This window comes from Lonchura striata, chromosome 17, assembly GCF_050655825.1.
Source record: "Lonchura striata isolate lonStrDom1 chromosome 17, ASM5065582v1, whole genome shotgun sequence".
NCBI classification, from domain to species: domain Eukaryota; kingdom Metazoa; phylum Chordata; class Aves; order Passeriformes; family Estrildidae; genus Lonchura; species Lonchura striata.
Window position 1 is genome coordinate 13,740,706 of NC_140719.1, and position 26,875 is coordinate 13,767,580.

General features: G+C 45.1%; 1 protein-coding gene across 12 annotated transcripts; it reads left to right on the forward strand.

The window, feature by feature from the left end:
• Positions 1-12: 12 nt before the first annotated feature.
• On the forward strand, positions 13-26,875 carry GAPVD1 (GTPase activating protein and VPS9 domains 1). Of its 12 annotated transcripts, none has more exons than XM_021543710.4 (29): positions 13-30; positions 694-742; positions 6,059-6,101; positions 6,572-6,769; positions 7,095-7,938; positions 9,119-9,205; positions 10,331-10,465; positions 10,567-10,756; positions 11,636-11,716; positions 12,529-12,689; positions 13,483-13,612; positions 14,365-14,490; positions 15,318-15,491; positions 15,799-15,939; positions 16,537-16,671; positions 17,237-17,356; positions 17,806-17,883; positions 18,017-18,390; positions 18,876-18,963; positions 19,340-19,420; positions 20,081-20,203; positions 20,657-20,786; positions 21,166-21,275; positions 21,899-22,058; positions 22,338-22,525; positions 23,180-23,393; positions 23,933-24,005; positions 24,384-24,581; positions 25,264-26,875. In XM_021543710.4, the coding sequence occupies exons 4-29, from the start codon at positions 6,585-6,587 to the stop codon at positions 25,402-25,404; spliced, it is 4,467 nt and encodes a 1,488-aa protein (XP_021399385.1). In that variant the 5' UTR covers positions 13-30; positions 694-742; positions 6,059-6,101; positions 6,572-6,584; the 3' UTR covers positions 25,405-26,875. The 12 variants fall into 12 exon arrangements, with proteins under 12 accessions (XP_021399385.1, XP_085412522.1, XP_085412523.1 ...); XM_021543709.3 differs by lacking the exon at positions 13-30 and adding an exon at positions 509-569; XM_021543711.3 differs by lacking the exon at positions 13-30 and adding an exon at positions 509-569 and having other exon boundaries at positions 6,062-6,101.

Genomic DNA, 26,875 nt, shown 5'->3' on the forward strand with positions numbered 1-26,875 from the left:
TGCACCCGCCGGCCGCGGCCACAGAGAAGCGTGAGCCAAGCGGAGCGTCCCCATTGGCTGGGCGGGACCACGGCCGCGGGGTGGGGGGGCACTTCTGGAAGTTTCCATGGTTACCGGCCCGGGGGATAGCCCGTAGGTGGGGGGGGGGAATCCCGCCGCTCCCGGGGGCACCGGGGGTACGGGCGGTACCGGGGCAGTGCCGGGAGGGACGTGCGGGGACGCTGGAGCCCGGCGGCACCACGGCCGGGCTGTGCGGGCAGAGCCCCGTCCCGCCCCGTCGGGGCTGAGGTGACCCGCGTGTGCCCCGCGCCCGAGGCGGCACCGGGACCCGTCCCGCCCCGCCGCTGCCCCGCCATGGCGCGACACCCGGCCCCGCACGCACAGGCCGGGGCCGGGCGGAGCCGGGGCTGACGGCGGAGCGACGCTCCCGGAGCGGCCCCGGCTCCGCCTCGCCCGGCCCCGCCGCCCGTCCGGCCCCGGGACTACAAGTCCCAGGAGCGCCGCCGCCGCCGCCTGCGCAGTGCCGCGCCCGCCCGGGCCGCAGCGGCAGCCGCCGGGGCGCTGGCCGGGTAGGGACGCGCTGGGATCCGCGACAGCGCTCGGCTTCCTCCCCGCGAGCAGCCGGAGGAGGAGCAGGGAGCGGTGGGAGGCGGGGGAAGGCCCGGGGCCTGACAAACCCTTTGGTTTTTCCAGGGAAGCGAGCGGGAAGGCGGGCAGCCGAGCGGACGCGGAGCCGAGCAGGGTATGTCGGGTGGGCTTATCGCGACAGAGCGCCCGGGCGGCGGGGCAGCGCTGCGGGCCGGCGGCACGAGTTCCGGTGCGGCTGGCGGGGGCCCCGGCCGTGCCGCTCTCCCCGGGCAGCCCTGCCCGCCCCGGGCACCGCGCTGCCCGTGCGGGGCACCGGGAGAGCGGAGCCCCCGGAGCGGGGCCCTCGCGGCTCCGGGAGCCGCTCCTGCCGCCTCCCGTCATGGCTTTTGTGTCCTGCAGGTTTAAAACTTGAAACTGGACCAGCGCGGGGACTTCCCTTTTTGCTCACTCGCAGACCCCTGACGCTGGAGAAGCCGATGCGGGCACTATCGGGCTTTTTTCTTGCAAAGTCATGATACCGCGCTCCGGAGAGCGTTGGGATGGAGCTCTCGGAGCGAGCATGTGACACTACACTTACTGATAGGTGAAGTGCTATTTTGGTGGACGATGCAGTTGACTCACGAGTAGAAGCTGCAGTTTGAAGAGGATGGAGGGGAAATGGCACGGGCAGCATGTGAAATCTGAAATGCTCTGAAAAAGCAGCAGGATGCTGGCTTCAGGAAACACTTTTCAGCTGCTGCTGCTGAGGAAGGTTCCAAAATGTTAAAGATGCTCAGCACACGGATTTTGATGTGACATTTGTCAGATAATGGATAATATGCTCTCCTCAGTAGCAGCTGCCCTTCCTGGTGGATGGGAAGGGAGCTGCTTTCAGGAGAACAGGTTGGTTTTGTCAGTTTGAGCAGCTTCAAGTTCTGCACTTGTTCTGGCTAAAAGTTTATTAGTGTGATGCTAAAGGGAACTCCACTTTCTGTCATCACAAGCAACTGGAATAGATTTTAGCCTGGTTATGTGCTCTTGTTGATTTTATGCAACATGGCAATGCCATAATAGATAATTTAGTAGCCAGCTGAACCTGTGCTTTACTGATGAGTTCTGCTGTGGGGCACGAGAAACAAGGCTCTCCTCACACGTGGATATGGGCAGTATGTCCAGGGCTAGCTGAGAGCAGCCTCTGGGCAGAAACAAACGTGAGGGATGAGTTTCTTATTAATGACAATTACACAGTGGACCTGAATTTTGTGTGTTACAGGTGTGTTTGAGCTGGTGGGTGCTGTAACGTGAGGGTGCAGCAGTGAGCCCTAGGTCATGGTGAAGCATCCTGCTGAAAAAGGGCTCTTCTAGCTCAGCTGTGGGAGATGGGCAGTTAGCTTGTGTAAAAATAAGCTTTGTGAGAGGCTACTATAAATGCTAATGAGGAAAGAGGTACTTCATCAGGGCTTAATTAGCTTGGAAGCCATTCAGGCTTGCTTAGGAGTTATTTTTCAGCAGGATGGAGAGATTTTGCCTTGCCCTGCCCTGCCTATGTTAGATGTGCCCAAACTTGCTCTGGAAGTTGAGTCTTGCTTAGCGAGACTCAGGAGGAGCAAGTAACCCTGAGCAGGAAACACGGGAGGAGGAAGAAGGAGCTGGTGTACCAGCAGCATTTACCACTTTACTTAATCTCTCTTCTGTCACTGAATCACAGAAATATGTAAGGAGATGTGGCTCGTTCCTGCATGCCACAGGACAAAGCCACAGACATTGGCAGGTGGAGTTCAGCACCTGAAGATTTAATGTCGTGCTCTCCAGCACTTTTAGGAGTGGGAAGCCATCTGTGTCCTGTGTCCTTCAAAGGAGAATCTGCCTTGGGTTCTGAACAAATGTGTGCTGCCAGCAGGGCAAGGCATCTCGGATGCTGTCAGGTCATGCAGTCTTTGTTGTTGATATGTGGAGCATCATGAAGGGAAATTGTCTGAGCTGTTGTGCTAAGCTGCTCTTACTGTGGCACAGTTACTTGTTGGTTCCTGAGCAGTCTTGAAATGACTGACAGAAAATGGAAATGTTTCCATATCAACGTGAAATTCCAGGATTGAAAAGTAATCTGCACATAGCACTGTCTTGCATATCTGTTGTTCCTTCAGCCATAGCAGGCTGTTGGGTATCTAAGTATCCTAAAGTGACTTCTTTATACAGCTGTGTACAGATACCTGCTTTGCAGTCACAAACCAGATTGCTGGATAATTACAGGCACTTTTTCGTTTGTGAGCAGCTGATAAAGGAGGAATCAGCAGGGGCACTGTTCCAGAGCTGTTCCATGGCGTGTCAGTAAGTGTTGGCTGTGGCCAAGTGCTGCTGAAGCTTTGGCCCAAGTGCTCTGGAGTGCACCTTGTGGAACCTGGTCAGAGGATGCAGCTGCTGTCTTTTTGTACTGCTGTAAAGGGAAGGGGTTTTGGGGAGGAGCAGTGTGTGAGGTAGGTGTGTTAGTGGTACAATAGCTTTTTCTTTCAGGACAAGCTGTGTTGGTAATACCAGTGTCTGAAGAGAGGGATAGCCTGTGCGTCTTGCCCCACTGGGTTTTTTGGGTTTTCTTCACTGAGCCTTGCTGAAGTGCATTGTGTGTTAAAGTGCTGCTTTACATCTCTGCTGTTCTCAGGTGTCTGTCAGGGACCTCAGGTGAAGACAGAGTTGTTTGTGCTCTTGCTTGCTGTGTGTGCGTGGCTTCAGAGTAATTAATTCAAAAAGTGGTGGAAGGCAGTGATGAGGTGTTCCTCTCCATGGAGCCGGATCTCAGCAATAATCCTTGCAGTTGAGCCACTGTGATTTTTATGAAGGTTACCAAGCTGGGGAAGCTGCTGATCCTGTTTTCTTGTACATAAGGTGCAAGCTGCTGTCGTACAGTTGTCCTGTGGACTGAGAGGAAAATCCTGTGGATTTTCACAGCTCTTGGCAAAGCAGTGGCACACAGTAACCTGCTGTGGCTCAGTTCTGGATCAGTTCTCCTCTCACTTTCGTTGTTTCTGGTGCTCTGCAGCAGAGGCAGATAAGACACACACGTGGGTAGTGGCCAGCTGATGGGGTGTTATCAGGTAGTCACAGGACCAGTATATTTAGCAGCACAGATGCAGCTAAGGGTGCTTTTTGGAGCCTTGTTTTGGGCCTGGAGTTCAGAGAGGCAATGAGCTGAAAAGGAGAAATCAGAATGCACAGCAGTTGGCAACTTCCCACAGCTTCTCAGGGCCTCAGTGTCTGCTCTTCGTCAGGAGGTGCCCGAGTTGTTCCTCCTTTGGTGCTCACCTCACCTTCCAAGCAGGGCTGAGGTTTCTGCTCTCAGTCTTTTTCAGGTGACATCACAAGTGGTACAATGCAGGAGTCTGGCCTCTTTTTGCTGGGCAGGTGGATTAATGCATGTGTAACAGGACTCTGGACTGGGTGGGGCTGCGTGGGCTTTTGCAGATGGGGCTTTTGGAGCTTGCTCTGACCCATGGGCAAGGGAGGAAGGAGCAGAGTGTCTTCCTCAGAGGCTTCTTAGGGGGCTTTGCCCATTCTTGATGCTGGAAACATCTCTAATAAAAAGAAGTTAGAAAAAGGCCCTGAGTGAAACTGAGAGAAATTGCTTGTAAGTGTAGGGAGCAGCTCAGGAGCTGTTTAATCAACTTGTCTGCTCTTAAATGGGGTTGTTACACAAAAATAGAGACTTGCTTTGAAATTTGGCAAAACAAAGGCATAGGACTGTAGGCAGAGGCACCAGGCTGTTCCTAGGGGTACTCCATGTGGGCCTCCCCTTCCTTCCCAAACTTGCTTAGGAGCAGGAGATCCACTTGGACTGACTTTCTGTCCAGGAAAGTGGAGACTGTGGGTTGACACCTGAAAGTGGAAAATGCCAGCTAAAGCTGTTCAGATTTGATAAAGTATGAGCAGCTCTTGAACACAGCCCTACAGTGAAAAGCTCTGAAAAGGCAGAAGGCAGCTCTGCAGCTCTTGTTTGTGTGTGTTTTTATGGATTCAACTTCTTTTTCCTGGCTGATAGCACTAGCTGACAGCCTAAAAGCTGGTTACTACTATGGTTGCAGGCAGTAGCAAGTTTACTGCTGTTTTTTTTGTTTGGTTGGTTGGTTTTTTTTGTTTTTTGTTTTTTTTTTTTTTGCAAGCTCTTAAATTCTGAGACTAAAAATAAATTTGTTGCAAGAAGTTATTATTTGTTTCACAAAGAACTTTGGCAGTAACAGCAATGTTTCTTCTTCTAATCATTTCTCTGAGACTGTCCTAGTTAAAAACATCTGAATTAGCACATCCTTCAAGTTCCTGTTGTAATCTCATTTTTGGATGTATCAGCTGTAGCCTCTGGTTAGGGTTGCTGAATTTGGTTTGGGGTATTTTTTGAGTTTGGAGGTTTTTTTTAAAAGAGCTTTATACCCAGTTTTCTGTGTTTACTAGGAATGGCCTTTAAACCTTTGGGTGTAATAAAATTGAATTTTTTTTATGCATGGTGACAGCTTCTCTGTTCATATCTGCCTGGCTTCTGACTGTGAGGTTAAAACTATAGATGAAAGGACTTAATTACACAAGGAGCAGTGATGGTTGTCAGTGCACCTGGTTGTCAGGCTGCAAAAACCCAACAAATGGGCAACCTGTGCCTAATTAGGGAGCTAATCTGTATTCTTCAGTGAGGATCACCTCCTGCTCTGCTGAGCAGTGAAACACAGGTCTTTAAAACACTGGCAGGGGAGAGCACTGGGCCAGCACGTGGTATTCTAGCACATTATTTGTAGTTTCTCAAGCATGGTCTAAGTGGGTTTGTGAAACAAGGCTTGTCCAGAGCCACTGCAGGTTGTGGGAAGTAAGTTTTTATATTGACTGGAGTATTGCTTTGAAGGGTTCCTCACCAGAGCCCTCTGACGTCTCCATTACTGATGCACACGACAAGTACATTAAGATCTGTTTCAGATGGTATCTACATCAAACCCTTGTCCTGCCCAAATTAGCTGGTGTGGCTGTTAGTTCTGGTGGGGAACATGAAGCAGTTAACCATCAATTCCATGATTTGCATGATTGTACTTCTTCCTTTGTCAATATTAATTCACTTGATGGGGCTTTCTCCTCCCAAACAATTTTTACATGAATTTTCTCCTGGAATATGTCTTGTGTGGTGCAGTACTCTACTGAGATGTTTTGTAGTTGTGAAGTTAAAACTGATATTACATTCATACAGAACAGTAGTTTGTGTAGATTTTAGCCCCTGACATGCTATCAAAGCCTATGGTTGTTTCAGTTTTTCTCACTATAAAACAACATTTTTGGATCATGGCCCAAAGAAATATTCTTCTGAATTGAAATATTTGAGGAATGTTTTCTGAATAAATTCTACTGTTGAGCAGAGTCTCTAAGAGTATTTCCAACTACTGCCTTATCTGGGTGTTGATACACCTTGGTTTGTGGTTTGGTGGGTTTTTTGCTTAATTAGTAATTTTGTTACTATTATTTTTTTTAGCAGAAAAGAGCAGCATTGGGAGCTTGGTGCTTCTGGTGCACAGGTGAGAGAGGCAACAGGCCAGAGAGATTCCAGCAGCCAGATCCTTGGGTAGTGCTGGGTTATGTGGATGGGCTTTAGGATGGAGGAGTGGTGCCTGTTCCCCAAACAGTGTGTGGGAATGGGGGCTGGTCTTCATCTCCTTGACCTTGTGTCACCTGAGCTGTAGCAGGGCCACGTGTCCCAGGTGAGGCCAGGTTCCCACCTCGTGTACCTGAGGTGTGGCAGGGCTGTGCTCCTGTTCCTGCTCACCAGGTGAGCTGAAAATGCCATCTGCGTCTCTGCCAGAGTCCCTGAGGTGTGGCAGAAAGTGAAGTGGCACTGGAAAGGTTGCATGGACGTGCCTCGGCGCAGGGTGGGGGTTTGGGGAGGGGCACGGCAGCGTTCCCTGCCGGGCTCAGCCCGTGCCCAGCCGCGGGCTGGCAGGGCTCCTTCCCTCCCTGCTGGGGCTGATCTCCCCGTTCCGTGTGCCAGGGCCGGTGGCACCATGGTGAAGCTGGACATCCACACGCTGGCCCACCACCTGAAGCAGGAGCGGCTGTACGTCAGCTCGGAGAAGCAGCTGATCCAGCGGCTCAACGCCGACGTGCTGAAGACGGCGGAGCGGCTGTACCGCACGGCCTGGATCTCCAAGCAGCAGCGCATCAACCTCGACAGGCTCATCATCACCAGGTACTGCACACCCGCCCTGCTCCTCACAGCCTGCAGCCTCTGCTGTGCTGGCCAGAGGAACAGCGAGGCTGCAAACCAGACCTCGGCTGCGGAATCTCACACCGAAACTTACTCGCTGGCCATTGAAACAACTATTTTTGTAATACCTGTGTTTGTTCTGCTTCTGTTCATGAGAGCAAACTATCCAGAATTTGTGAATAATTTGTAGTAACTCTCTGGAAAGACGTTTTTCCTCTGGCAGCCTGGTTAATAGATCACGCGGCATCTCTTAGCAAGTTTGTTTACTTAAGAGTTACTTAAAGTGTTTCAATGTTTTTCTTTAAAGTGCTGAAGCTTCTCCTGCTGAATGTTGCCAGCACGCAAAAATCTTGGAGGACACCCAGTTTGTGGACGGGTACAAGCAGTTGGGATTCCAGGAGACTGCTTACGGAGAATTCCTGAACAGACTGAGGGAGAACCCCAGGCTTATTGCGTCCTGCCTGGTTGCCGGAGAGAAGCTCAACCAGGACAACACCCAGGGTGTCATTCACACCGTCTTCACCTCCATCTATGGCAACTGCATCATGCAGGAGGACGAGAGTTACCTGCTGCAGGTGCTCCGCTACCTGATCGAGTTTGAACTGAAGGAAAGCGACAACCCCAGGCGGCTGCTGAGGCGAGGCACCTGTGCCTTCAGCATCTTGTTCAAGCTTTTCTCTGAAGGACTCTTTTCTGCAAAACTTTTTCTTACTGCTACCTTACATGAACCAATCATGCAGCTTCTGGTTGAAGATGAAGACCACCTGGAAACCGATGCAAACAAGTTGATTGAGAGATTCTCCCCAGTACAGCAGGAAAAGTTATTTGGAGAGAAAGGCACGGAAAAGTTCAAGCAGAGAGTCCAAGAGATGGTTGACTCCAACGAGGCCAAGCTGGTGACTCTGGTCAACAAATTCATTGGCTATCTCAAACAAAACACGTACTGCTTTCCTCACAGCCTGAGGTGGATTGTGTCGCAGATGTACAAAACGCTGTCGTGTGTGGACAGGCTGGAGGTGGGCGAGGTCAGGGCCATGTGCACAGATCTCCTTCTGGCCTGTTTCATCTGCCCTGCCATCGTCAACCCCGAGCAGTACGGCATCATTTCTGATGCTCCCATCAACGAGGTGGCAAGGTTTAATCTGATGCAGGTATGATTCACAGTAAGGCACTCTTAAAAATACATAAATGACTTTTTTCTTCCCTCTAGAACTGATGCTACTACAGTAAAAGTGAAGGTACTGTCTGTCCTACTTATGAAATAAATACTAATGAAATATTTGTGTTAATTGTTCCTGAAAAGGCAGGCTCCAAAGTTTGTCTGTTTGCTTAAAATACTGGCTTGAAAAAATTGACAGCATGTATTCCTGTATCCCTTAGAAGAATTGAAAATATCCTTTATAACAGCTGTTTTTAAGGGCTGGAAGCTAAGGCATGAAAATGACTAGAAGATGAATTCTGGAATGTGTGAAAAAGAATGTTATGCTGTTCTTGCTGATGTTAAATATTATACAAGGTATTGCAAAAAATAATGAAATACTTTGCTGAAAACCCCTTGTTGTCTGGCAGTAATGTCCAGTGCTCTACTTGGAGCATTCCCCAGCCCTCATGACCAGTTTGTGTCATTATGCAAACACTCAGACAATTTAATGATGTTCCATGGAGGAGTCATCTGAAGGTGTTGAGCAACACTTGTCTGACTGAGGATGTTCCTCCACGTGAGGAACAAAACCTGCTTTTTACTGTTGTCTATAAAGTGGGCAGGGAGTGATTCTTACAGTGCAGTCACGCTGCTGAGTTTTGCCCAGTGTTTCTCTAAAATCCAGCAGCAATCCTCTCCTGTGTCACTGCTCACGTGCTGTAGCAGAGCAGTTGGCAGCTCTTTAAATTGAGGGTTGCTTTGCAGTTGGAGATGAATAAGGGTTATGTGCTCTGAAATAAGAGTTAGCCCTCCTGCTATTTCTCCTGAGTAAAATATATGCAGCCTTTGAAAATCTCTAGGTTTAGATGACCTAGATTCAACTCTCAATTCTGACGTGTTGCAAAAACAAAACGTGCTTTGTTCCTGGGAGGGGGAAGTATGGATGGTCACAGCCTACTGTGTGTGCACATTTTCTTGTTAAAGGCAATGACTGCTTTTTTTCCTAAAGCTTCTTGCATTTTTGTCTTCCCTGAAAGCAAGCACAAATCTCTGTCCACTGAATCAGAAGTATTCTTTGGAGTATTACATGAAAAAGGGTTTAGAATGCAAGAGGTTTTTTGAATATTTTTTTATCATCAGGTCCATCATGGTATGTAAAGCTTACTCTGTGTACTTCTTTTTCATTTCAGGTTGGGAGACTTCTGCAGCAGCTGGCAATGACAGGCTCTGAGGAGGGAGATCCACGTATGAAGAGCAACCTGGCTAAATTTGACAAAGTAAGAATCCAGGCTGAAAAAATCCAAGGCTTGGTGAATACGTCATCATCCTTCTGCAGCCTCCTTTCTCAGACTTTGCAAAGGACTTACTAAGTGTTTAATTTCCAAGTTACATGCAGTCAAAAGCAGATTAAATCCTGCACAAAGCTGGGAAAAACAAAATCTTGAATACTAGAATTAAGGGTTGGGGATTCTTGCTTCTACTCTGACCTAATACTTCTTAAAAGAGAATATTTTTTAAAATTAAATTAAATGGTATTTTCAACTGAGCACTGTAAGTGTTCAAGGTCAGGTTGGACAGGGCTTGGCATAACCTGGTCTAGTGGAAAGTGTCCCTGCTCATGACAGGGGGTTGGCACTGGATGGTCTTTAAGGTTCTTCCAACCCAAACCACTCTGTGATTCTGTGAAATACTGAATTACTGTCTGTGGTTTTTCAACTGAACCTAACAAAACACTTTGGTCTGAAAACGGCCTTAGTATAATGTCTGTTTTAATACCAAGTAATTGCTTAGTGCCAGCAACTTCTCTTTCTTTTTTGCATAGTTTTTCTTTTTTTCTTCAGCTTTTGCTGTTAGTATGGATCATTCCTAGCCATCGAGCAGTTGCCTTCATCAGAGCAACAGTGAAGCTGATGGCCTTTGATAGATTGTCAAGTGTTTAAAAAGCTGTTGGCATCCTTGGTAGCCTTGTATCTGCCCAGGTTTTGGTAATTCTAGTTGTTACACAGTCACCACACAAAGCTACACATTTATTGTACAAGTAACATTTGCACTCAGATTTGAAAGTGGTGTCGTTGCTTCTTTGTTTCATTTTCAGTCTTGCCTCAGCAGATTCTTGAGGAAGGGCCAGTTTATTGCCATTACTTTTGTTCCCTTAAATTGTAAGAGGCCACTTAAGTGAGTAACAGTTTGGAACGCAGGAAAGGAACGAAGGAAATGCTGAAAGTAGCTGCACACTTTCCTTGCTTGCTCTTCGGTGACCTTAAAATATCTGCCATTTTATCCCAAGATTTCAGAAGTAGGAAGCGAAACTTAAATGATTCTGTAAGCCACTGAACTCCTGTCCTAGGTTTCATTCCAGGCTCGGGGGATGGTGTGTGGTTCACGCTGTCTGTGTCTCTCAGAGCTGTGTTGCTGCTTTCCTGGACGTGGTGATCGACGGGCGCGCGGTCGAGACTCCCCCGATGTCGGCCGTGAACCTGCTGGAGGGGCTGAGCCGCACCGTGGTGTACATGACCTACAGCCAGCTCACTGCCCTGGTAATGCCTCTGCTCCTGTCAGCCTGTTCCCTCCAGTTCCACCCTGCCAAAGCAGGCTGGTGTGCACTGCAGCTCTCACCCCAACCATTGTCCGTGTTTAGGTTGGCTTCATGCGGAACGTGATGTCAAGCGATCAACTTAAGGAAGATCGGATGGCTTTGGAAAACTTGCTGGCAAATTTACCCCAGAACAAACCAGGGAAAAGCAGCAGCCTTGAAATGACTCCATATAACACCCCCCAGCTTTCTCCTGCAACTACTCCAGCTAACAAAAAGAACCGACTGCCCATAGGTAAGGAGAGCGAGGGGAGCTCCCATGTGATTTCTGACACCTTGGGCATTTCTCTGCCATTTCCTCAGTCATCTCTTGGGCTTACTCTTCACCTACATCTTCAATTCCTACTTTTTCTGTATAGATGGTGAAGAATTTTTCTTAAAACCAGCTAGCTTCCTTAGTGTCTAATGCAAGTGTGGTGAATGACCTTCATCACTCCAGCCTGAACTGGAGAAAATTTCTGGAGTGGTTGGTAGTCGTAATGGTGGTGGTTGGCAGTGACAGTAAAGGGAAGGTTTGAAGGTGGGAAGCAGATCTGGGGGAAAATTGCTTAGGAAAGTTGTAAGTTGGAAGCAGAGGCATTTAATTAGTGGGATAGAATAAGTTTAACATTTTTGTTAGAGAACAAATGAACAGGAGGGTGAGCAAGCAGGAGCAGGACTTTAAGAGTATGTGCTGAGAAGAGAAGGTTTGTCCTTTCTTCATTCCTTGCCTGCTCTAATTCCAACTGTCAGTATTCTGGAATGCAATTTTTGCTTTTTTTTCAATAGGATTTCTGGGTCTAGATTTTTTTCCATATTAATAATACTTCCTTTTGAAACAGGAAGTGTGGTACTCTTCTTCAGTGTATATTTATGTGAATATGTCCACATGGGATATTTTTGTTTGAGATGTGGTGTTGGTGTGTAAAAGGATGAAAATATACAGAGGCCAATAAGCGGCAAAAAACACCCCCAAAACAAATGTGTCCCATGTTGGTTTAACTCTGCATTTGAATGGTTCTGGTCTTACAGCTCTAAAGTGGTGGCACTTTGCAGTATGTATTTTATGGTATAAAATAGCTTTTGCTCAAGTTTTTTGTTTCTTTTGTTTCATTTTAATGCTTTCGAACTCCAGGACAGCAGTTGGCAGCGATTACTGCCTGGGATACCTCTGCTACCAATCTGTCAGCTCACATAACTCTAGTAACCCCTTTTGGTGGGTAATGCCCTCTTTCCATTCTTCTGTGAAACTTTGACTCGTGTCACATAACTCAGCATGCCTTTGGGCCACCTGGCAGCCAGTTCCCTTGGCAGATTTCTGCAGTGTGTGAACTCATTTTGTGTACATGTGGGATTCAAAAACCCCTCTGTGAGATAATCAGAGTTTGGCTGCCACTTCTGCACACTTGCCTTGTTTTCTTGGGTCAAATAAAGTAGCAATTGGTGTCATGCTGCCATTCTTAGAAACCTTCATTTCATGTGGGTGTTTTTACTTCCGTGGAGCCACATGTGGGAATCTGAGGCCAGTTGAAAAAGGGACATCAGAGTGCCAAAGTAATCAGAGTAAACCACCTGATGTTGCATTGTGTGTCTGGTTTGAAACACCTGTTAGAATAGGATTTCCTACTTCTTAGGAGAAAAGCCTTTTAAGCAAATTAATTAGAGTTTTAAACCACAGAAACCTAGACCTTTTTTTAGTAACAAACTTAATTTTCTCACATAATGTATAAAAAGTCTTTCTGTGGTTGGAATAGGATAAATTGCTGTAGGCGAACAGGTCACAGTGTACCTTGTTTTCTGCTTCTCAACTTTTATGTTGAAAGTTTCCTTTTCCACAGGGCAATACTCAAGTTTAAACACCAGTTCCATTTCTCAAAAGTTTAGTAAGACTTTGATTTTGAAAATTTACTTAGTGTGTACTGCTAGTTAAGACACTACAGTTCTGTATTTCCATTGTATTGTCTTTTTCTCCTCCTTAAACAAGGAGGAAAAAATTTCTAATGTGGATATTTTGAAATATTTTCTTAGCCACTCGAAGCAGAAGTAGATCAAACATGCTAATGGACCAGCACGGAGATCATGAAGGATCCTCCCAGGAGACTATTCCAGAAGTTCAGCCAGAAGAAGTGCTGGTGATTTCTCTGGGGACAGGTCCACAGATTACTCCAGGAATGATGTCAGAAAATGAGGTATCCAGAAATGATGACCTCTCAGATGTTTTGAACCATGCAGCCTCTGTCTTCTCCAACAGCACAGCAGTGAGGATGCAGAGCTGGAATGGGAATTAAAATCCTTACTCTGTTCCTGAGCTTGGAGGTTGTAGCTTTCAAACCGGCCTTTGTTGGGAGGGTTTGTTCCCTCACTTAAGAAGCTTAAGAGCAAACCTGAGCTCTTGTTTGTGAGCATTAAGAAACTGCTGTGTCTCTGCATGCCCTGTCCTTTGGATGCAGGGACACAGGTGAATGGCAGAACTGGAGCACTGATCCTAATGCTTTTGGCAGCTCAGGAAGGGCACAGGCCCAGGTTCTTGTGCGGGCAGAGCTGAGCTCACAGTGCCAGCAGTGCTTGCAGACTGTTCCTGGGGCAGGGCTGGTGTTCCAGCCTTTTCTTTCTCCAGCTGTAGCACAGCTGCTACTTCCAGCTTTGCTCCCTGCCTGGTACTTGGGGTTATCTCCTCTGGCAGCCTGGTGCAGATCCTTTCCATCCTGCTCTGCTCTGGGGCGTGGCTCCCTTGTTATCAGGACATTCCTAATGTCCATGGGCTCCCTTGTTATCAGGACATTCCTAATGTCCATGGGGTGGTTCCTTGCTTTCTCCCCAGGCTCTGACTTGGGAAGTTGCTGTCCTTTCTGTAACAGAATATTAGAAATTTATTGTTCCATTAACAATACAAAAACATGTCTCCAATGTTTTATTTGCTTTTTAATTCTCTGAAAAACAGATGATTTTAATGAACTCTTGTTTCTTTCTCCCACCCTCCAGGTGTTAAATATGCAGCTTGCAGATGGTGGGCAAGGAGATGTTCCCATCGACGAGAACAAACTCCATGGCAAACCTGATAAAACCTTGCGCTTTTCCCTCTGCAGTGATAATCTGGAAGGAATATCTGAAGGTGAAGGGCTGCCTAAGTCTTAAAGAAGTTGTGTTGCTCTGTTGGTTTTTTCCCCCCTTAACTGTAAAAGGAAGGTGTGCTAAATACAGCATCTTGACTTTGCTGTTTTGAAGACTGTGCTGTTTCACTCTGAGAGCCTGTCTTCTTTCTTAGTTGTTCAGAGAATAAAGCCTGGAGCTAAATTTTGACCTACAAAGGCATAACTGAATCTGAGAGTTAGGGAAAAAAAGACTAAGTGTGTTTAGAAAGAGAAAATAGAGAGTTTTTTTGTGGCTTTGTTTTAAACTTAAGTGCAGTACTAGTTATTAAGATAATCTAACTTAATTCTGAACTTGAACTTCTCAGACTTGTTTTTCATCCTGTTCTAACTAGTGTCAGAATAGTTTCTGTACAACTCCTTTATATGAACCTCAGACATAACAAAGCACAGATGTCTGTGGGATGGAAGCGGTTCAGACACATAAATTTTGCATTATTTTGTATAACTTCCATAACTTCATTTTTGCTCTCTGTCTGCTCAAAATAAGAAAACAAAATAAACAAATGAGCAAGTAAATAAATTAAAGACAAAGACTTTATTGGCTTTTAAGTTGCAGCTAAGCACAGTAGCAGTGAGATTCAATAGTTTGTGTTGGAACTGCTACTTCACTTCTTGTAATTTTTCTAGTGGGTTTTTGTGTCCTGAATTGTTAATGCTGTATCTTTAGGAACTGTTATTCAAATGAGTTTTAAAGCAAAATGTGTTTTTGCAGGCCCTTCCAATCGCTCCAACTCCGTGTCCTCCCTGGATCTGGAGGGGGAGTCGGTGTCGGAGCTGGGCGCGGGCCCCTCCGGCAGCAACGGCGTTGAGGCTCTGCAGCTGCTGGAGCACGAGCAAGGCAGGTGCCACTTCTCTCACAAGTGCCTGAGTTGCTGGAGATGCTAAAGCCAAAGTCTTTGTGGAAAGAGGTTGCAAATTTGACAAATTCAAGGAAAAAAAAGTAGACGTTTTCCTTGTGCAATTGCTCTTGTATTTAATGGTGGTTTTGGTTTGGTCTGGTGGTTTTTTTTCCCCCCAATAAATATTGTTTGTAGTCTGTTGTTAGGAAAAGGAAATCACCTGGAATTTTGAGACTTAAGTCCTTTATAGGAAATGGTAAAGTTTGCTTGATATCAAGCTCTTCCCTTCAGGAATAGAGTGATCTGGATTGGAGTAGACTGGCAGTATCTGGACAATTTTCTGTTTACTGTCTGTTTGTCAAACACTGAACAGGTTTCTCGGAGGTGGTGGTGTCTCCAGCCTAGAGATACTCAAAATATGACTGGACACAATCATGAGCAGCCTGGTGTCCTTGACCAGGGCAGGGAGTTTGGCCTGGAATGATCCCTGGAGGCCTCGGGTTTTCTGTGATCCTGTTCCTCTACAGGAATTGTATCAGTGTCTTTGTAGCACTACCTTTCATTTATTTTTTCTGTCAATTTGGTAGATAGATTACCATGTGTACTTCCAGATTTTTCTTCTTACGTCTCAAATGTTTTTTCAGGCAGCATTTCCTGAATAGTGTAATGGTGTTTTACAGGCCTTCCTTTAAACCACTGCCTTACCTAGCAGAATTAGGGACCTGTTTGTTTGGGATTTTTTTTCCTAATGTACTCTTACAGGCTTTCAATCTGAAATAATTGGAGAAGCCTTCCAGAAAATCAAGAACTGTTTATTTTTCCACAGCCACAACTCAGGATAACCTGGATGACAAGCTCCGGAAGTTTGAAATCCGTGACATGATGGGTTTGACTGATGACAGAGACATTTCAGAAACTGTGAGTGAAACCTGGAGCACAGATGTCTTGGGAAGCGACTTCGACCCCAACATCGATGAGGACCGACTGCAGGAAATTGCAGGTAACGGGTGTGCTCTGGGTAGGTCCTGTGCTGCTCTGGAACCTGAGACTGCAGAGCCCTCCTCCTCCTCCTCCTCCTCCTCCTCCTCCTTTCCTCAACAGGGGCATTTCCACAGATTCAACTGGAGATTTGCTCTAGGAGGATTTTTGTGTGCATGAGCTGGACTGTACTTAGTTACTCGTTTCTTTTCAACCTTGTGTTTCCTGATTGCTTTATCAAGGACACTTAAGATGTGTTCTGACTTTTCTCTCTAGAGCTGACTCCCCAAGCCCAGCTCTAGCCATATGCTCCGGCTTTACTTTTGCAGGTGCAGCTGCAGAGAACATGCTAGGCAGCTTGCTGTGTTTGCCAGGTTCAGGATCCGTGTTGCTTGATCCCTGCACAGGTTCAACCATATCAGAAACCACAAGTGAGGCGTGGAGTGTGGAAGTATTACCAAGTGATTCAGGTCAGAATCGGGCAGTTTTTGCGTATTTCTTTAGCATGATTCTAAGACTCTTCCAGAGGTATAGAATGCAAAACACAGCCTCTTCCTCTTTCTTCAAGAAATTACTATCCTAGGCTTAAGTTAGTTTTTGTGAATGCTTCCAGGATTAAAAGGACAAAATCCTCCTAGGCAGAAAGAAGATGGGAAAATGGAAAGCATTGGGAGACACTTCTGTTACTTAAGAAATTCTTAAGGTCTGAACGGGAAGAGAAGGGTTTTCAAAGCAAACTTGTGTTTGTGTTCCTTCCCTGTGGTAGGAGCTATCCAGGGCCACAGTTTACTTGGGTTAGTGAAGATGTGACTGTATTCTGTTGTCTAAGACATACAACAATTAAAACAGTAAACACTCCTGTGCAGACAGAGCATTGCTGTCTGTGCAGAGTCCTGCCTTCTGTACCAAAGGATATAAGAAAACTCTTGCTGAAGTGGTTGAGTTCCCTTAAAACTTGATACACTAAATCACCCCCCACCCCTTCCTTCTGCTTGTGAATGTTTAGGGAGCATGGCATTGAGTAATGATACTTTCTCTCTCTGCTGTCCATTGTCTCCCTTTCATAGAAGCTCCAGATTTAAAACAGGAGGAAAGACTCCAGGAGCTGGAGAGCTGCTCTGGGCTGGGTAGCACGTCTGATGACACAGATGTGAGGGAGGTCAGCTCTCGGCCCAGCACGCCCGGCCTGAGCGTTGTGTCAGGTGTGTGCAACTGTCTCTGCCAGTGCTGCTCCATCACAGCATGGCCAGCACTCACTTTGCTGCACGTGCTTTATTTGTACATCACTTCACTCATACAACAATTCCCTGCACTCGTTCTGTGATTCAAAGAATTACAAAGCTGTGATTCTTTGTTCACCTCACAGAAGAAATAAAAAAGGCAGCAGAGAGGTGGATGTCCTGTGCTGCAGTAGCAGTGGTGAGCAGAGGAGTGTTGCTTTGGAAGAAACTCCAAACTTTCTTGCATTTAAAATAACTTGTTTTATTTAAATAAATCAGCTCTAGTTCTTCATTTTCTGCAAAGTATGTAAAGGTGGAGTGTCTTTCTAATGCCTCTTTTCAGTGTATTCATGGCTATGGTAACTCTTGAAGATGTAGAGCAAAAATAAATCGTGATTTTAGGAGTATAGACATTTGTAGTGTCTGTAGGTGCTACTGTGAGTTGGAACTTGACTATCACTGTCCACCAAACATTTTAACTGCCTCAGGATTTTGCTTCCTTGATCTTTGAAAGGCTATTACAGATGCTTTTTTTGTTATGTGTAAGGTATTAGTGCAACATCTGAAGATATTCCTAACAAGATTGAGGATCTTAGGTCCGAATGTAGCTCTGACTTTGGGGGAAAAGATTCTGTAACAAGTCCTGACATGGATGAAACAGCCCATGGTAAGTTACTTATCTGGAATCTCTGATAAAAACAAGTGACATTTGTAAAATCCTTAAATTTTACAATTTCTCCCCAGTTTCAAAGTGCTAGTAACTAAGCTTAATGTTTTCCTTATTTGCCAGTACTGTATTTGTTTGGCAGAGAGGCTCCAGTGCTTTGCAGTACTAGAGCTTGAGTACTTGATCTCAGATCCCTAATTCAGTTTGATTACATTGACTGTCCTCTTGCATTTTGGGACTGGGCTGCTCCTCAAGAACTCCCCATTTTTTGTTACATAACTCTTTGATCATATCCAGATACTATAGAGATCTTTCCACACAGGAATATTTTTACAAATTCTTTGCAGCTAAGTTTTGTAAACTTCTGTTGCTGAAGTCTGTTTTTCCAGTGTCTCTCATGTCAGAGGCAGTTTTGGTACGGCTCTAACTTTGTTCTTTCTCTGTTTCAGGAGCCAGTCAGTTAACATCTCCTCCTTCTCAGACAGATTCTTTGCTTGCATTGTTTGACCCTCTGTCCTCAAATGAGGGTGAGTTATAAAGATTAAGCTTTGTTTTAAAAATAGGCATTTTCAATGCTTCTATGACAGTACCAGGTAATGAGGTAATTTGGAATAACATTAAAAGAAATGTGTGTGGCTTTTTTTCTGCTTGCGACCACAGGTGTATCAGCTGTAGTGAGGCCTAAAGTGCACTATGCAAGACCCTCTCATCCACCTCCAGATCCACCCATCCTGGAAGGAGCCGTGGGAGGCAACGAGGCCCGGCTGCCAAACTTCGGGTGCCACGCTTTGATCCCGACGGACCTGGAAGCCTTCAAGCAGAGACATTCCTACCCGGAGAGGCTGGTCCGCAGCAGGAGCTCCGACATCGTGTCCTCGGTGCGGAGGCCCATGAGCGATCCTGGCTGGAACAGACGTGCTGGCAATGAGGACAGGGAGCTGCCCATGGCCTCCGGCAGCGCCGGGGCAGCGGTGCTGGCGGCCGCCTCTCAGTCGTCATCTTCATCTCCCAGCAAGGACTCCTCCAGGGGAGAGGTGAGGCTTCTATGTATCTCTATATTTTTGTCTCCCATGCCCACTATCTAATGCCAGAGAGTTGGAATTAGATGTCTTCAGCTAAGGAATTACAACACACTTTTGTTATCCTTTAAATATTGTCCGGTAATGTTTTATAAGATAAAGGTGCAGATGTTCAGCGTGGCTTAAATGGATCTGGCTTTTCTTAAATTTACTGGATGAGGTTTACTGGTGGTACTTCAGAAACAGATTCATTGCCGTGTTAAATTGATGCAGCAGCCTGAAAATTAATTTTCTTAAAAAAAAAAAAAGTGAAATCTAGGGTTCTTTGTGGCTGTAGGTTTGCATTTGCTTGATGTCTTCTTTAGGAGGGCTATTTCTGACTTAATGTGCTCTTTGTGCTCTGCTGTAGTTCTGTTTTTCCAGTCAGTGTAGCAAAATCTGATGTGAAGGAGAAATTTTCTCTTTACACTTGGTTTGGTAAATGCTCTGCCCTTCTGCAGATTGAGGAACGGAAGGACAGTGATGATGAGAAGTCTGACAGGAACAAGCCCTGGTGGAGGAAACGCTTTGTGTCTGCCATGCCCAAAGGTAGGCTCATGTCTCTCTGGGTTTGATACTTCAGTCAGAGTTCACACTGCCTTTATTATCCTTTAGTCACCTTTATGGTTAAAGTATAAATAAATATGTAAATAAAAATGGGAAGTTACCTGACTCCCTTGGCTAGTAGCTCCCTAGTGTGCTGGACCCAAAAGGCAAAACTGTTCTGCCTGACCTCATGTCTGTTAAAGGTGGAGCTGGCTATAGGTGATGACAGTACAGTTCTGCTCTACCCCATGGATAAGCTGATGCTTTTATGGAAATTGATGATTTGATGAAAATTTTCTGCATTAGCTCCTTCCTTAAAGTTTCTGTTATTTGGCCATTATCTCAGAGTAGTCTTTGATGAGGTACATTGCATTTTCAGCTCCTATTCCATTTAGGAAGAAAGAAAAACAAGAAAAAGACAAAGATGACATGGTGCCTGACAGATATGCAATGCTTCAAGGTATGTGAATAACATCATCATAGTAATTTTCTCTCAGAGTGTGCCTCCTGGAGCTCCAGAGTGCCCACCAGGTAGCTATTGACAGACAGGTACATGCTGTTGTAGTTCGTGTTCAGAACTGACATTTTGAATAAGAAAATGAATAAAGATTTCCTGACTTGAAGGCTGTTTTTAAGTTGTCACATGTCTGTCTGTGCATGTAGTGGATTCTCAACTCAAGTCCTCGCTTTTCCCCTGCCCTCATTATAGAGCTCCTGTCCTTGTCACAGCTGAGCTGTAAGGATAGCTGTACACACAGTCCTGTAATAGTTACTTAAGTGTTAAATTAAACATGGCTTGAGCCTGGGTGTTTTGTTTTCTGTTTGCCTGATCCTTTCTTGAAGTCTTCAAATACCCAAGAACCATTTGTGTGTACAGTATAAATGTGCTGAGGATCTGCTCAGGATCTGGCTTCATTTGTTCACTTTGATTGTACTGTTTGTTTTCTGATTTGCTTCAGACTTTATTAATGCATTTGAATTTGGGCTGCACGGGACACAAGTACCTCTTTGTTTGATCTGGCTAAAAACAGAGTCCAAATGTGTAGGCTTAAGTTTTTGTATTTGCTTTCAGATGGCCCAACACCAGGGTAACTCCTGTTGTTTTTTATGGTCCTTTCAGATGATCCCAGCCCAAGGCTCAGTGCACAGGCACAAGCTGCTGAGGACATTCTGGACAAATACAGGAATGCAATCAAGAGAACGAGTCCCAGTGAAGGAGCCATCGTCAACTACGACAGTGCAGGTGAGAACCTGGCTTTTGTAATCACCACCTACATGGTTTCTGCTCCTTAAAGATAAAAACACTTGGGTATTCTAGACCGATGTGAGCTCTGAACAAGGAATGTTTTGTCAAATAATCTGGGACAGTCCCTCAGAGGCTGGGAATTAAATCAGTATTCCCAAAGACAACTCTTTCATATTGCCATTGAGGGAGCTGGGCGTTGATAGCACATCTCCTCCCAGTTTTTTGTTTTCTTTTAAATGGCACTGAAGAAGTGCCTTCCAGAACTTTTGCAATTTGTTCTTGGGAGCTTCTAGGTTATATGCTTTAATGTGCATTTTTTCATATATCCAGAACAAGCTGGTTTATTTGCTGTCTCCATTCTCTCCCTGACCTTAGAATGACAAGCAGAAAATTAATCTGGTTTCTTCTTCTGATTCCTCCCTTGAAGTGTGATGTGTTTTTTGTTTCCAGAGGCAATTGGGGATGGTGAGAGCATGCACGACTCCCCACGGGATGAGGCTTTGCAGAACATGTCTGCAGACGACCTCCCAGACTCTGCAAGTCAAGTAGCACAGCCACAAGGTTCTGCTTTCTCCTATAGGTAAATGCATTTGCAGGTTTCATCTTACCCACAAAGTAGAATTAAAAGCTGTGGGACTGGTTCCCACAAGAATCTTAATATAGACTCACTGTAAACTTTTATGTGTTTTTAGTTTTAAGCATCTCAAACTGTCATATATCCACTGAGGAGGGAGGGTGTTGCAACCAGAGAGGACAGAATAATTCAGTGTTTAAGAAAATCCCTTTGAAAATCATGCTGTATCAAAAGAACTGATACTCTAAAGTCTTGATAATGTTGTCTATTAAAATGATGTTAAATAACTTCTAGGCAGTATTAAATAAAAAAGGAAGTAAAGACTTCTTATCAAAGAAGCAGACCTCTCATCAACCGTGTTAAGAAAATATTTTTCTTCTTTAAGGGATGCAAAGAAGAAATTGAGATTGGCTCTTTGTTCAGCAGATTCTGTTGCCCTCCCGATGCTGACCCATTCAACAAGGAATGGTCTCCCAGACCACACAGACCCTGAAGGTACAGGCTCTTTTCACTGTGTGTGTCTCTGCTTGTCCCCATGTAATGGCACTTGTACTGCACCATTTATGGTCCCTTCTCTTTGCCATAAATATTGAGGGCACAGGCTGCCTTTTGCCCCCAGAATGTTTTCATTCTTACTCCACAGACTGCCATCTCAGCCTGCTCTAAGATTTTTTTTTTTTTTTGTAATGAAGTATCGCAGATACAATGCAGGTAGAGCCTGGAGCTATGGAGCAGACTCTGAAAATATATGTGCTGTTGGGAGTTGTGCCACTTGAATGATTTACTGGGTCTTTATGTTGACTTAGTATAAATGTGTTGTGTTGTATCCTTTCATTCACTCTGGGTTTATTTGCAGACAGGTGAATATGTCACCTTATGTGGTCCTCTTCACATTTCAGAATGGTTCTAAATACTAGATAAGATAGTGATATGGAAGCTTATCCTGTGATAGCTGGAAAATTCAAAAAGGCTTATTAAATTGTTCTAAAATAACATTTATTCCCTAATGTACAGAAGTTTTGTTTTAAACCATTAATATGTTTTCCATATTCAAAGGTAGTTTATTTTCATCATGCCTACGTTTCTTTTCCTTAATATTTTTCCTTTGTTCTTTTTAGATAATGAAATCGTGTGCTTCTTGAAAGTTCAGCTGGCTGAAGCCATCAACCTGCAGGACAAGAACCTGATGGCGCAGCTGCAGGAGACGATGCGCTGCGTCAGCCGCTTCGACAACCGCACCTGCCGCAAGCTGCTGGCCTCCATCGCGGAGGACTACAGGTACCTGCCAGCGGGCTCCCAGGCTCGTGGCCTTCTTCACCAGCACATGGGGCAGACCCCTTGTGGTTTAAATTGTGCTTTAGCAAACCGGGTTATTGCATCTCTGCTTCTCCCACAAAAGGATGCAATTGTCTCGCCCGTGTGAGCAAACTGCCGAATTCAGGCGTTGTTTTGTTTTAAAAGCAAAAGTGGAAGAATTCTTTGCACCACCACTCAGCAGTTTGTGAAGCTGTTAGCCTCTGTCTTTATTGGGATCTGATGCAGAGCTCTTTGCTTTAGGAAAAGAGCTCCATATATTGCTTATTTAACGCGCTGTCGCCAAGGCCTGCAGACGACACAGGCGCACCTGGAGAGGCTCTTGCAGAGAGTCCTGCGAGATAAAGAAGTGGCCAACAGATACTTCACCACAGTCTGTGTGAGGTTACTGCTGGAGAGCAAGGAAAAGAAAATAAGGGAGTTCATTCAAGGTAAGATCAATGCAGACCAAAGTTTTTATGTTCCTTTACTCTGCATTTAGATGCTGACTTGGGTTAATGTTTTAAAATATGTCTTTTGATCTGAGGAGCAGATTCCTAAAATGATTTTAATTTCAGATGGTGACTTAATGTCTAAACAGACAGATTACTGTGACTTTACAGTATGTTGTGGCAGCTAAGCTATGGTAATTGTCTGCATTTTTCATGGGCTGAGGGAATGAAGGTAATTTGACGTTACTTGGCCGAAAAAGTTACGCTAAATCACATTATCTGCCCCATGGCAGAAGCATGAATGTTATTAATTATTTTTTATCTACTGATACATGATACATTAAGTTGCAGCATTCAGTTCTTAGTCCAGAACTTATGGCTGCACCTTAGAAGATATAGGGGATACTAATAGTGTGAATCAGGTGAATCAAGGATTCAAAAATATCGCAGTATAAGAGTGGCACCAGGAAACTCAAAACAGCCCCTTATACCAAACTGTGCACATCTCTGACTAAATGAAGCACATAAGGAATTTGGAGTCAGCTCTTGCTCCTGGAGCATATAGTGCTGCACATTAAATGTGCCTGAAAAACCTATCAGAAATAATATTTTTTTACTTAAGAGAATGTTCTTTCTCTTCCTCCTTTTTATCAGATTTCCAGAAACTGACGGCAGCAGATGATAAGACGGCGCAAGTGGAGGATTTTCTGCAGTTCCTGTACGGGGCCATGGCTCAGGATGCCATCTGGCAGAATGCCAGCGAGGAGCAGCTCCAGGATGCACAATTAGCCATCGAGCGCAGTGTGATGAATCGCATTTTCAAACTGGCCTTCTACCCCAATCAGGATGGAGACATTCTGCGTGACCAGTAAGTTAATGGGATGCAAAGGACTTGTTTTCACTTTTGCACTTGGTGCAGCCCTCCTGCCATAGACTCGTCTGAGTCAGCCACACAAATTCATGTTTTCGTTCAGAATATTTTGTAAAAGAACGAGGAAGGGCTTTAGCATCATGTGCAAATAAATGCGTTTGTAACTAACTGCTAGAACAGAAAAAAAAAAAAAGTTGTGTGATAATTTGGGGTACAGACTGTCAGGTCTTCAAGTGTGTGTGCTGAGAGAATGATCAAAACCTGGTTCAGGACTCGACCTGGTCCATTTTCTGGATTCACTCAGTATTTTCCATGCATTTGGGGCCTGTGGTTTAGAACAGATGCTGTTGGGATGCTCTAGAGGATGTGTGGTTGTTCTTGGCTGTACAGAACAATCCTCTGCTTCTTCACTGACCTGGTGTCCATCATCTGTAGGGCCACATTCCTGAAGATCTTTCTTGTCCTTCAAACATGAAGCAAGTTTCCTCAGCTGGCTGGCTGCTGCTTACTTTTCACTCTTGTTTTTTGTGTTTCAGGGTCCTTCACGAGCACATACAGAGGTTGTCCAAAGTAGTGACTGCAAACCACAAGGCACTTCAGATACCTGAGGTAACAACTCTTTTCCTTTCCTTCTGTATGTGTGTTGGGGTTTGGACCAGGATTGGGATGGGGAGAGGATTGTTCTGTTTTACACTTAGAAGGGTTGCTTTGCTGCCTGTGACAGCTGAAATATCCTTCAGCAAAAACACAATGTACCCATGCTGTGGCTGTACCCAGCTGCAGCTTCTCTGGGCAACGTGTGCCAGGGCCTCACCATCCTCACAGGGAAAAATTCCTTCCGTATGTGTAACTTAAATCTCCCCTCTTTCAGTTTGAATTCCCCTTGCCTTAAAGCTTCCCATTTCCCCAAAAGCTGTGAGGCTCTGGTCCCCGAGCTCCTCTGCTCCCCAGCAGCAGAGGCAAGAGGAGGGGCTGGTTTTTCCCCAGGTGTATCTCCGGGAGGCGCCCTGGCCGTCGGCGCAGTCCGAGATCCGCACCATCAGCGCTTACAAAACCCCCCGGGACAAGGTGCAGTGTATCCTGAGGATGTGCTCCACCATCATGAACCTGCTCAGTCTGGCCAACGAGGATTCCGTACCTGGGGCAGATGATTTTATTCCTGTTCTGGTCTTTGTTCTCATAAAGGTGAGTTCTTTTGCAGAGATCACAAACCCCAGTTAATTCCTGTAATAAGCAGGAAAATTTAGGAGCAGAGATAATGCCTGTGGGTCATGGGGAGCTGGCCAGGCTCAAACCCAGATCTGATTCAGCAGCGTTTGAGTAGGAATGTCAGAGTTATGGTTTTTGAATGCAAGCAAACTTTGCACTTGGAACCAAGAGAATTAGTGTGCAGATGCTGTGTGTGGAGTAGAGTTTGTCTGAGGTATGTCCACCAGCATCTGTCATCCATGCCTTCTTCATGCTGTCCTCAGGACCAAGATCCAGACCAGGACTGACTTGGGTTGTGTTGCTGCTCTTTTTTGACGTGAGTGGAGAATGGTCTGACGTGTAAGATGCTGAAACAACAGGCTTTACATGTATTGAGGTCCTGATGAGCTTCACAGATTGTGGCAGCATTCCCCTTCTTTCTCCTGGCCTGCTAGTCATTTTTTCTTGTTGGAAAAATGTTCCTTTCATCAAACCTGATGCCTTCTGAGTGTGTGAAGTGGGGCTGGAGAGGATAAACAGTCCCTGCCCTGCAGGCAGGTTATGTACTCCTAGGATGAGGATCACTGCACAAAGGGAATTGTGTTTCTGTTCTGTATCGGGCGGTGTTTGTTGATGTTGGGCTTTGCAAACAAGCTGTATCTCTCTTCTCCCACCCCAGGCAAACCCCCCTTGCCTGCTGTCCACTGTGCAGTACATCAGCAGTTTCTATGCCAACTGCTTGTCTGGAGAGGAGTCCTACTGGTGGATGCAGTTCACGGCAGCCGTGGAGTTCATCAAAACCATCGATGATCGCAAGTAGCTCACACAGCACGGGCAGACTGAGCAGCAGAGGAGTTTCTGAGAATGTACAACAGCTGCAAAAGCTGAAGAAAAGACTTTCCTTGTAAAATACTGTACAGAATTGAGGCATTTTAAAACACACCTTTACTAATCTAATTAATTTAACAGATTTTCCTCTTCTCTTTGGGTTGCGTTTTTCTCCCCTCTAGATACTGGCACTGCAAAAGGGACCACAGTTTTCAGGTATTTTGGAATCTCAAAACATTCAGAAAATTCTTCATGCTTTCTCCACCACCCCTCTTCCTGAATTCTTATTCACATGAATAATTCACTTCATTTAGTTTCTAACAGAAAACTGAAACGAGGAAACAGGGCAGCCACTTAGTAAACTTTCTAGTTGAGTACACCTTTTATTAAGAAAACACCAGCCACACTGAAAATTTGTAGTAGCTGACATCAGTTGTTGGTTGTATTTCACCTAAATTTAAAATCTGAGAGGACAGTGTAAATATTATATAACTATATTTAATGCATTGCAAGTATCTTTGGACTTACTATCCTTTGAATAAACAAGCAGAAGCCTCTCTGACCTCTAACAGGTTGTGACCTACCATGTTTTGGTGACAAAAGGACTTCCTCAAAAGGCTAAGATTTAAAAAGGGCAAACTGAACTATTTATTAAGATGTAATTACTGAAATTTCTAAAACTGGAATTTATAATAGTGCTTATTAGCTAGCTAAACACTTCTTGGCTAGGGCATTAGGGTGTTACAGAGGTTTGGATATATAGAGAGGGACTGTAAGTTACAATAGAAAAGTCTAATATAAAAAGGAGAAATAAAATACCTTACTGTAATATTTTTTCTGAGCTATTGTGTATACTGTACAAACCCCAAACAGAGATCCTTAACAGAACCTTGGGCTGTAATATATATTTTGATTAGTGACATTAAATACATATGCCAGGGGGTTCAGTGAATGTTTTTACTAAATGTTCTTTGTGTTGTCTGCTATGCAGCAGTGCAAGTTTTACTGTTCATAAAAAATATTTTAAAATAATATAACACTGTTCTTTATGAAACATATCATGACATCAGTTCAGGGTGTTTTATAGATTTCTCACCCCGCCTTCCCCTTAAACTGACAGTTATCAATTTAAAGAGGTTTTTATGCACAACCCCACATGGGTTTTTCATGAGTGAAGTGCTCTGGGGCATGGCCAGTGGGTGTTGGCTGTATATAAGCACTCTCTGCTCTTTTTCAGCTTCAATACAGTGAAAAAGGACAGCGAGCACTGAACTTTTTCATGTCAGTATTATTTCTTGCTCTTTCCAGAGTGTTCATTGCACTTCTGACAGAGGGATGTGGTAAGATTTGGTGTCTGTGAGTGGTAAAGAAAACAAATTTTTTCTCACATTCTTTTGAAAACACAATTGGTTCATTTTGTGTGTGTGTGCATTTTAATGATTAAAACCTGTAGGCAACTAGTA

Coding starts and splice junctions, on each gene's coding strand:
- GAPVD1 (XM_021543710.4), top strand. CDS start 6,585: ATGGTGAAGCTGGACATCCACACGCTGGCCCACCACCTGAAGCAGGAG. Junction 17,357..17,805: donor CATGGATGAAACAGCCCATG/GTAAGTTACTTA, acceptor TCTCTGTTTCAG/GAGCCAGTCAGTTAACATCT. Junction 20,787..21,165: donor GGTTCTGCTTTCTCCTATAG/GTAAATGCATTT, acceptor TTCTTCTTTAAG/GGATGCAAAGAAGAAATTGA.